Raw genomic sequence first — 10,631 nt, 5'->3', positions numbered from 1 at the left:
ATTGTGCTGGTTTCTACATGCATCAACATGAATCAGCCATAGGCATACATATGTCCCCTCCCTTTTGAACTTCTTGCCCACGTTCCATCCCATGCTATCACTGTAGTAGTCACAGAGCCCCAGTTTGAGTTTCTGGAGTCATACAGCAAATTCCCACTGGCTATCTATTTTACATATGGTAATGTATCTGTTTCCATACTACTCTCTCCATTTGTCCCACCCTGTCCTTCCCCAACTGTGTCCACAAATCTGTTCTCTATGTCTGTATCTCCATTGCTGCCCTGCAGATTTGTTCATCAGCATCATCTTTCTAGATTCCATATATATGTGCTAATATACCATACTTGTTTTCCTCTTTCTGACTTACTGTATTCTGTATACTAGGCTCTAGGTTAATCTACCTTATTAGAACTGACTCAAATGCATTCTTTTATGGTTGAGTAAAAATATCAATAACCTCAGATATGCAGATGACACCCTTATGGCAGAAAGTGAAGAAGAACTAAAGAGCCTCTTGATGAAGGTGAAAGAGGAGAGTGAAAAAGCTGGCTTAAAGCTCAACATTCAGAAAACGAAGCTCATGGCATCTGGTCCCATCACTTCATGGCAAATAGATGGGGAAACAGTGGCTGATTTTATTTTTCTGGGCTCCAAAATCACTGCAGATGGTAATTGCAGCCATGAAATTAAAAGACGGTTACTCCTTGGAAGGAAAGTTATGACCAACCTAGACAGCATATTGAATAGCCGAGACATTTCTTTGTCAACAAAGGTCCGTCTAGTCAAGGCTGTGGTTTTTCCAGTGGTCATGTATGGATGTGAGAGTTGGACTGTGAAGAAAGCTGAGTGCAGAAGAATTGATGCTTTTGAACTGTGGTGCTGGAGACGACTCTTGAGAGTCCTTTGGACTGCAAAGAGATCCAACCAGTCCATTCTGAAGGAGATCAGTCCTGGGTGTTCATTGGAAGGACTGATGTTGAAGCTGAAGCTCCAATACTTTGGCCACCTGATGCAAAGAGCTGACTCATTTGAAAAGCCCCTGATGCTGGGAAAGATTGAGGGCAGGAGGAGAAGGGGACGACAGAGGATGAGATGGTTGGATGGCATCACTGACTCACTGGAGATGGGTTTGGGTGAACTCCATGAGTTGGTGATGGACAGAGAGGCCTGGTGTGCTGAGATTCATGGGGTCACAAAGAGTCGGACACAACTGAGTGACTGAACTGAACTGAATATTCCATTGTATATATGTACCATTCATATTTATCCATTTATCTGTTGATGGACATCTAGCTTGCCTCCAGGTCCTAGCTATTGTAAATAGTGCTGCAATGAACATTGGGCTACATGTGTCTTTTTCAATTATGGTTTTCTCAGGTTGCATGCCCAGTAGTGGAATTGCTGGGGTGTATGGTAGTTTCATTTCTAATTCTTAAAGGAATCTCCATACTGTCTTCCATAGTGGCTATATCAATTTACATTCCCACCAACAGTGCAGGAGAATTCCCTTTTCTCCACACCCTCTCCAGCATTTATTGTGCAGGCGTTTTGGTGATGGCCATTTTGACCGACATGAGGTGATATTTCATTGTAGCTTTGACTTGCATTTCTCTGATAATGAGCGATGTTGAGTATCTTTTCATGTGTTTATTAGCCATTTGTATGTCTTCTTTGGAGAAATGTCTGCTTAGGTCTTCTGCCCACTTTTTGATTGGGTTGTTTGTTTTTCTGGTATTGAGTTGCCCGAGCTGCTGTATTTCTAGGCTTTTCTTATATAGTGTATCACTGATAAAGATGCTCCTGCCATTGTTGCTGTTAGGCCAGGCAATTTGTTAAGTGCAGTGCATACATTATCTCACTTAAAACCCACAAAATTATTAATATTCCCATTTAGTTGATAAGAACACTGAGACTCAGACAGAGTATTCTGCCCAAAGTCACCCGGCAATTAAATGAGGCAGAGCCTGCATTCAAACCCTGGCTTATCTGGCTCCAGCTCCTACGCACTTCACCGTTAACTGCACAAAATGCCTTTTATATGTAGGCTTCTCCCTCTAGCAACTTTCCAAGCACTTTATCAGGACTTCATTGGCCTATTCACAGCACAGAATGCTATGTTATCAGGCTTCCCAATAGGTCTCCCCCACTAAACTGAGTCTTCTGAGGGCCAAGTCTTTGTCTCAGACACCTTTGTTCCCCAATCACCCTGTATTGTGCTTGGTGAACACTGGGCTCATCAGTTCATTCCTTCTGCAGATACTTAACAAAATGTTTGCTATAAACCAGGTGCTATGCAGGAAGAGGAGAAAGGGACAACAGAGGATGAGATGTTTGAATGGCATTATTGACTCAGTGGACATGAGTTTTAGCAAACTCCAGGAGATGGTGAAGGGCAGGGAAGCCTAGCATGCTGCAGTCCACAGAGTCACAGAGTCGGACACAACTGAGTGACTGAATAAACAACAAAGGTGCTATGCTAGTGTTAGGGAAATAAAACAGTGATACCAACAAAGACCCCTCTGGTACTGTCAACTTAAAAAATATTCACAACCTAAAACCTGAGTTATGTTATGTTTGGTGGGAATTTTTAGGACTTCAAGCCCAAAAGGCAGCATCTCAAGTAACCCTGAGAGAACTGCTCTGTGGAAGCAAGGGGTAGGGGAGTCAAGGTTATACAGAAGTTTTGCAACAACGGGCAGTCACTCCAAAGGTCAAAAGATTATTGTTAATGAAGGAAAACCAGGTATCTCAAGTTCATAAATTCAGTGCTTTTCTATGTATGAGACTATGCAAGAGTCTGAGCTCACTGAAATCATTCCTTTGATAAGCACTTCAGCTATCTGGGGCCAATATGCTATAGTCTCACATCCTGCATTCCGTCAGCGTTCACCGGTAGGTAGTGGCTACAGTCTGATGGTTACTAGATGGCAGGTATCTTTCCTTCCAGAGTTCCCTCAGGGCTCACCAGCTCACTTTGGAGAGCTGTAATCTCTAATGATGTGACACCCTTTGTTTACTGATTTGGGGGGCAATAGCCCATTTCTCAGTACCAATATAGGGAGAAGATAATTGGAACACAGGGCAAGCACTATCAGTTACATTTAAGGTAAAATGAAAATGACTATAAAGTTTGGACAGAATTTCACACGTTTGTAGAGAAAAGTAAGAGAACAATTAAAACTTCTATCTCAAGAACAAGAGGATGTGTCTTGTGAGCAACCCAGAAACTATTTCCAGAGGTAAAGTTTACAGTTCCAAGAGTCTGAAGGCCCAGAAAATTGCAGTTCGGCAGAGATCAAGTCTTGTATCAAGCTTTTAAAGTTCCTCAGAGAGACCAGGAGATAAAGAGGGAGAGCGGGTAGACAGCTCTGTCCTTATCAAAAAAAACTGCATCGCTGTCACCTTCCGCTCGTCTCTGGGACTGCAGGTTTACAGATCAGGGCAAGCTCCCTGGAGCTTACATGCTAATATAACTTCAGATCGTGGACAAGTGGTCTAGAGTAGAGGATCACTTCCGGTAGGTAGTCGTGAAAACCCCAATGAAGAGGTGATTTCCGAGTTGAAATCTTTGAGGTTTATAAAGTGTTTAAAGAGGGACTGATTGATGAATGAAGAGCAATCTAGCAGTTGTCAAGGCGCTAAAGAAAGTTTCTCTTTGGCGTCAAATCATAATGAAAAGGAAAAGGGGGGAAGAAACACTTAGGAGTGTCCGAGAATAGTGCTTTTCACAGCCCTCAGGCTGAAAAAAATGCATCTCTGCCTCAGATCCCAACGCCAGGGATACACCTAAGGGCAAAGCAGCGTCTCCCCGGCTACGGCTGGGGGCGGGGCTACGGTTGGGGGCGGGGCTACGGAAGCCGAACGGGCGCCGGGGCGCTCAGCTGGAGCCGTGTGCGCAGGCCCGCGGCACTCGGTGGGCTGGGGTGCCTCCCGCGCCGGCCCGCCCCCACCGCGCTCCCTGCCCCGCACCCGTACTTACTTCCGCGGTCGCCGGCTTCCCGGAGCCCAGACGCAGCCTCTGAGTCATCCGGCACCTTCTGTTGGGTCAGCGGGCGTGAGGCTCTCGCGGCGGCGTGTAGTCCGTACCGCTCGGCCGTTGTGCGCCCGTCCGCTCGCCCGCCCGGCGGGCCGGCCGAGCTCCCTCACGTGTCCCCCGGCTGGTCCGGGGGGTCCGGGCACCGCCCCCACGGCGGCCCCGCCGGACTCGCGGTCGCCGCCGCTGCCGGAACCTGAAGCGGACGGCGTCATGAGGCACCTGCCATATTTCTGCCGCGGCCAAGTGGTGCGGGGCTTCGGCCGCGGCTCGAAGCAGTTGGGCATCCCTACAGGTGAGCGCAGGAGAGCGCGGAATCCCTCCACCCGCCCTTGGCTGGGTCACCTGGGAGCGGAGCTGGGACGTCAGCCTGGGGAGCTCCAAGATGGGTCGTGGGACTACGGGCAGAGGTGACACTTTCCTCCACCCAGGTCCCGCTTTGTGAGGCAGAAGACCTTTGGTCGGGCTGATGGAGCGCGTCCTTGCTCGTGGCTCAGAGCTCACCCGGCTTGTGGGGTGGTGACCTCAGAAAGCTGAAGCTGAGTTTCCGGATCCCCCTTTCCCATCTCCCAGTTCAGCTGTGATCAAGCCGCCAGGCGTGGTGCCTGTTTTGCCCTTTAGAAAATGTGGGCCAGATAGGCTAAATTCTTAAACCAGCAATATGGTTTTCTTTCTTTAAATACGTTAGTAAATTGTGTCCAAATGACGACACAGGCACTTGAATGAGAATCAGGTATCATTTTGATCTTTCTACCTTAGTTCTCGTAGTCAGGACCTGAAGGTATGCTTAATCATCCTTAAAAGTACATTCCTGGACTGCCCTTAAGCCTGTTAAAAGTAATCTTTGAGCTTAGGGCCTAGGCTTGTGTATTTCAAATAATAGGAATCTTTTCAAGAGATTCTGAGCCTCTTTAAGAAAGACCAGGGCTAAAAATCCAGCTGTTCATGTATTTATTTTCTTCTCCTACTGTGAGACTTTACATTTTTTGATACACTTAGATAACTAAGGTACCTTACATACTTATAATCTGGTACTTTTTTCCTAACCAGTTGGTATGAAAAAGAGAAAGAAATCCTAGCCAGAGTATGAAATGATGGTATTAATAGTCTTAGTCGGAGTCCTAGGAATCTTGTTTGATGATTTAGACTAGGCTTGCATGTGACTTTTGTAAATATTGAATATGAAATGCTAAATAGCATATTTTCTTCTGTTTAGCTAACTTTCCTGAACAAGTAGTAGATAATCTTCCAGCTGATATATCTACTGGCATTTATTATGGTTGGGCCAGTGTTGGAAATGGAGATGTCCATAAGATGGTGGTGAGCATAGGATGGAACCCATACTACAAGAATACTAAAAAATCCATGGTAAGAATTGTATTTCACTCCATAAATGAGGATGAGATGATGATTTAGAGTAATATGCAGGTAGAACTCATCAGTGGTAATCACAACAATAATCCAGATTCTAGAATTTTGGCAGTGTATTTGAAGGGTTTAAAAGTGAAGTGTTTATTTGAATGGAATAACTTTTCCATCCTTTCACTTTCAAGCTGTTTGTGTCTTTGGATCTAAAGTGAGTCTCTTATAAAGAGGGTATAGTTGGATTTTGTATTTTTAACTATTCTGCTAATCTCTGACTTTTGGTTGGAGAGTTTAATCCATTTACATTTAAAGTAATTACTACTAAGGAGGGACTTCTGCTATTTTACTTGTTTTTTTTTAATATGCCTTCCAGCTTTTTTGTCCATTGGTTCTTCGATTACTGACTTGTTTTAGCTGATTTTTTTTGTAACACATGTTGATCCCTTCTTATTTCCTTCTGTGTATTTTCTATAGATATTTTCTTTGTGGTTACCATGGGGACTGCATTTAACATCCTAAAGTTATAAAAATCCATTTTGAATTTATACCAAATTGGTAGTAGACCAAAACTCACAGATAACATCATTGTGTACCCAATAACATAGATTAATAAATTTTATAAATTATGGAGAAAATAGAAAGTGGAATCACAAACCAAAACTACAATAATTAAATTTTTTATAACTGCCTCTGTATTTACCTTTACTAGAAACAAAAGTGAAATAAAGTTGAGTTTGCCACAGTTAATGTAAAGTTGAGTTTACCACAGTTAATGTAGGTCATTTACCCTTTAATTATTGCTCACTCTGTTAGGGCTTTCCAGGAGGCACAGTGGTAAAGAATCTACCTGCAATGCAGGATACCCAGGTTCAGTCCCTGAGTTGGGAAGATTCCCTGGAGGAGGAAATGGCAACCCACTCCAGTATTCTTGCCTGGATAATCCCTTGGACAGAGGAGAATGGCAGGCTGTAGTCCATGGGGTCACGAAGAGTCGGACATGAGTTCAGCGACTGAGCACGCTTAGGTGAACTGGTAAGGTAGAACTGCTTACCCTCTGAATGGTGCTTTCTGATAAAATTGCAGAATGATGCTTTTTCTCATCTTTCAACCCCCTTTGAGGGTATACATATTCTCCTGTTCTTATCAAATTTACACAGCTTAAGTGCTTAATCTTCTAGATATGGCTGAATCTTTTGGTCATCTAAATTTCATTCTCTTTGAAGGGTTTATAGAAATCTGTCATAGTTGAAAAGCTAGCTGAAAAAGTACTGGTGTAAGCAGTAGAAGTGGTTCAGGACTACTGACCATTATGCTCAATGGTCCTCTTATTTTTCAGGATTAAGGGTGTGTTGGCGTAGATAAAGAAAAGAATTGATGAAAGAACACAAAATATTTTTCTGTGGAGTGAGGGAGGAAATGAAAGGGAGGGGAGGCTATCCCATGACTATTTTTTTCTTATTTAGCTACCCAGATAACAGAACTGTTATTACAGAGCCAGTTAAGGAGTGCCTTCTGTAGTTAGGAGAAACTCAGTTTTCCATTGGTAGGAGGTTCATTTTAGAGTTTTTCTTTTTTCTTTTCTTTGCTGATAACAGATGTACATGATGTACCTGTTGAAGTCTTTATTTACTTCTTTTTTAAAAAATGGGATTGTCTGTCTTAATGACTGAAAGAAGTTCTTAATATATTCTGGATCCAGTTCTTTTGTTGGAACTACATATGACAAATGTCTACTGTGTTGCCTTTTTTTTTTTTAATTTGATTCATGGAATGGTGTCTTTTGAGGAAGAGTTTCTTTGCTTATTGCCTCTTTGGTGTATTTGCTCAATTTTTCCATCTTAATAAGAGTCTTATTTTGTTGCATGTTAACTTTTTCTAAAAACAGCAAATCACACCGGATTTGTGGGATAGCATCTACCTTACTCAGTTATAATGTTTACCTGTAAGCTCAGGGTCAAGAACAGGAGCAATGGAAGAGTTTAGGAAAAACTGCATGTATATTTTAACCTGTCTTTAAAAATTTAAGGAAGGTTGATTCTTTCATTTCAGTGACCCCACCATAAAAATAAAGATATATTCAATTTTGACATCTTTTAACTGTAGGAAACTCATATCATGCATACTTTCAAAGAGGACTTTTATGGGGAAATCCTCAAAGTAGCCATCGTTGGCTACCTCAGACCAGAAAAGGACTTTGATTCTTTAGGTAAGTTCTTTTTTAGATCTTCTTAGATATTGCTGCAGCCCCTTTTTACTGCTTCTCCTAATAATAATCACGGCAGGAAAGATTGTATTTGAGCATGTAATATGCCAGGCCTTGTTTTAAGAGCCTTACATGAATCAACTCACTTTATCCCCACAACAACCACATGAAGTATTATATAGTCTATTTTGCAGGTGAGGAAATTGTTAGAAAGGTTAAGTAGTTTGCCTGGGATAACATAGTAAGTGATGCAGTCTAGATTCAAACTGACTCTCTCCAACAGTGTGAAGTTAATGAAATATATTTCCTTTTGTATTTTAAGAACAAGTAGGAATTGATATTTGTGAATAATGGGTGCTTAGCAGTACTTGAAGTATAAGAAACAGTAAATCAGAACATTTAAACTAATTGGTGCTGAGTATCTCATTGTAGTGTGATAGTTTTAATTCTAATGTAGAGTTTCTTTTACAAGTGTAAATACCGAAGAGAATTGACAGTGTGTGTTTCTTTCATTTAATATATGACTTGTACCTTTTTGCTAATGCCTTTCTCTAAGTAATTGCAAGACAATTAGGGACGTCCTTTATGTACCATTGACTTTTACTTAAGTCTAGAAGAAAGGATGAAACAAACATTACTGGGCATCTACCCTGTGCCAGGGACACTGCCAGCTTCTGAGATTTAAGGAGACGCTGAACAAAGTAGTAAAAAGCACAGCAGCAGTTTTTCATTTTCTTTACCTGGTATATTCTCTCCGCAGAGTCACTTATTTCAGCAATTCAAGGTGATATCGAAGAAGCTAAGAAACGACTAGATTTACCAGAACATTTGAAACTCAAAGAAGACAAATTCTTCCAGGTTCCTAAAAGCAAGATAATGAATGGCCACTGATGGAAAAATCACCTTATTTATTCATTCACTGTTTTCTAATATTTTACTGCTCATAACTCTGCAGTCTCATCTTGGTTATATTTTAAAAAACAAACGTTTTCCTACAGCTGTGAATTAGTTTAAATAGTGCAATGTAGTTACCATACTATGTTCCAACTGTTCAATTAAACCCATCATGTCACAGTACTAAAAAAGTTTATTTTAAAAATAATCAAGATTTTTATGTTGTATGTTGATTAAAATATACCACTAGAAAGGTCTTAAGTGTCTTATAATGGAAATGAAATATGTATGGGTAACAGGCAGGTCATTGGTTTGAGATGAGAACAATAATTCTCATGGTAAAATTCTAGCATCTGTGTACTTGTATAGCATGCTCTGCTGATCAGAAAGCTTATAAAAGTAACTGTATTAAGCAGAGGTTTGACAGTTTATTATAAACTTAAGGGGAAAATCCAGACTTCATATTTTTTATATTTTGGGCATTTATGTATTATTAAAGACATGAAGACTGGTGAAATTTCACTTTAATTAGTCATTTCCTTTAAGGCCTCAAATCATTGTACTGTGTTCCATTTTTCGTTCAGCTGCCTCAGTTCTAATTGGTCTAGACTCCCTGCCTTTTATTTGTTTTTCTTTTAAAACAGTAAAATGAGTGTTTTTCTTCTCTCTAGGTCTCATTTTTGTGTTGTATAGCACTTCTTTCTTTTTAAGAGTAGATATTCTTCAACATTTTTCTTTAACCTTTGTTTCCTGTAACCAATAGTCAACATCAGTTTTTCCATTTACAAAATGTAGAGTTTCATCTGCCTCTGTATCTGCCATTCCACCCCTTCACTATATGAACAGTGGTGAAGTTGCATATCTCTTGCATTTAAGAAAAAACACCCCCAAACTTCATCTCTAGGTTTTCTCAAAGTTTAAATGAACACAAAGCCATTCATTTATATATACCAGTTTCTTAACGTAAGATACTTTTTTCCCCTCCACCAGAGAAAAAAACTTACTTAAAAGCCAACTGAACTATGAAGTAGAAAGTTACTTATTTTTAATGTGATTATATGTTCCTGAGCAAATATAAACTGTTGTAGTTGTGTGCACACAATGTAATTTAAGGCTAAAGAGTGCTTGTGGTTGGGGGGAAGGCATAAGTAATAAAGTTTCAGTTAAATAATGTTCATGCTATGCATTTCTTCCTCCTGCTGACTACTAGGAAATGATTTTTAGCCACTCAAGACTTCTGTTTATATTAGCAGAACAAAAACAGATATTTGGGATATTTAGGAAGTTGAGACTACAGATTGTTTTGGGTTTTGTAGCACATTGTAATATTGTCCACTTTAACACAAGGTTTGGGGAGGGGGTTGGGGGCATAAGTATCTAAATGCTAATTTTAAAGATAACTCATTATAAAATCATTTTCTCCTAATCTGCATAAATGAGAGAACTAATTAGAACAAAGCTGTTTATATAATATTTGGAGAAACATCTAAAGCTAATGTTGGAGAAGGGGGAACCATGAGTAAAAGCAGTTGGATTGTTTTTCATTTTGATGTATGAATTTATGGCAAACAATGTAGTCTGTGTCTTTTTCGTTTCTTTATAGAAATAGTTAGATGTAATTTAATGTTAGAAATCCTATACTTGATAGAAGCCTTGATTATCAGTGACTCTTTGAAACACAGTTAAAAACAACATGGAAAGTGTAAAAAACATTTGTGGTTGAATAGCTTGCTGCTGGTTATGTCTTCATTAAGTGTGAAAATTGTTTGATATTATCACCTTATGTCTTGTTAAATAACTTGCTTTTGAAAATCATATAGTGTGTGGTTTAGAAGTTAGTTAATAGTGTCTACATTTTTTTAAATTTTATATTAAGCATTTATACATTATAAGAAATTGCAGTAGGGCCTTTTTTGATTAGTCAGTGTTTTCAGGCCTTGAAATAAATCTTGACCAAGTGATGTTTCTTCTTTTTCTCTGTGTCAGTTTGAATCTTTTGCTTTGTCTGTGTGAATTCCTGATCTGTTGGTTGATGGTTATGTTCAGTCGCTCAGTCGTGTCCAACTCTTTGCGACCCCATGAATTGCAGCACGCCAGGCCTCCCTGTCCATCACCAACGCCCGGAGTTCACTCAGA

At 40.3% G+C, this 10,631-nt stretch overlaps 1 protein-coding gene across 1 annotated transcript; it reads left to right on the top strand.

The window, feature by feature from the left end:
* Positions 1 to 4,100: 4,100 nt before the first annotated feature.
* On the top strand, positions 4,101 to 10,395 carry RFK (riboflavin kinase). Its single transcript, XM_052645061.1, has 4 exons — positions 4,101 to 4,328; positions 5,250 to 5,401; positions 7,502 to 7,604; positions 8,362 to 10,395. The coding sequence occupies exons 1-4, from the start codon at positions 4,247 to 4,249 to the stop codon at positions 8,490 to 8,492; spliced, it is 468 nt and encodes a 155-aa protein (XP_052501021.1). The 5' UTR covers positions 4,101 to 4,246; the 3' UTR covers positions 8,493 to 10,395.
* The last annotated feature ends 236 nt before the right edge of the window (positions 10,396 to 10,631 follow it).

Source organism: Budorcas taxicolor, chromosome 8, assembly GCF_023091745.1.
Source record: "Budorcas taxicolor isolate Tak-1 chromosome 8, Takin1.1, whole genome shotgun sequence".
In the NCBI taxonomy this organism is placed as follows: Eukaryota; Metazoa; Chordata; class Mammalia; order Artiodactyla; family Bovidae; genus Budorcas; species Budorcas taxicolor.
Note: the sequence above shows the minus strand (reverse complement) of the source record. Positions and strands in the feature narration are given on the sequence as shown.

Excerpts from the sequence above, each read along its gene's own strand:
- RFK (XM_052645061.1), top strand. The coding sequence starts at position 4,247 with ATGAGGCACCTGCCATATTTCTGCCGCGGCCAAGTGGTGCGGGGCTTC. Across the intron at positions 4,329-5,249 it reads GCAGTTGGGCATCCCTACAG|CTAACTTTCCTGAACAAGTA; the intron begins GTGAGCGCAGGA and ends TCTTCTGTTTAG. Across the intron at positions 5,402-7,501 it reads AGAATACTAAAAAATCCATG|GAAACTCATATCATGCATAC; the intron begins GTAAGAATTGTA and ends TTTTAACTGTAG.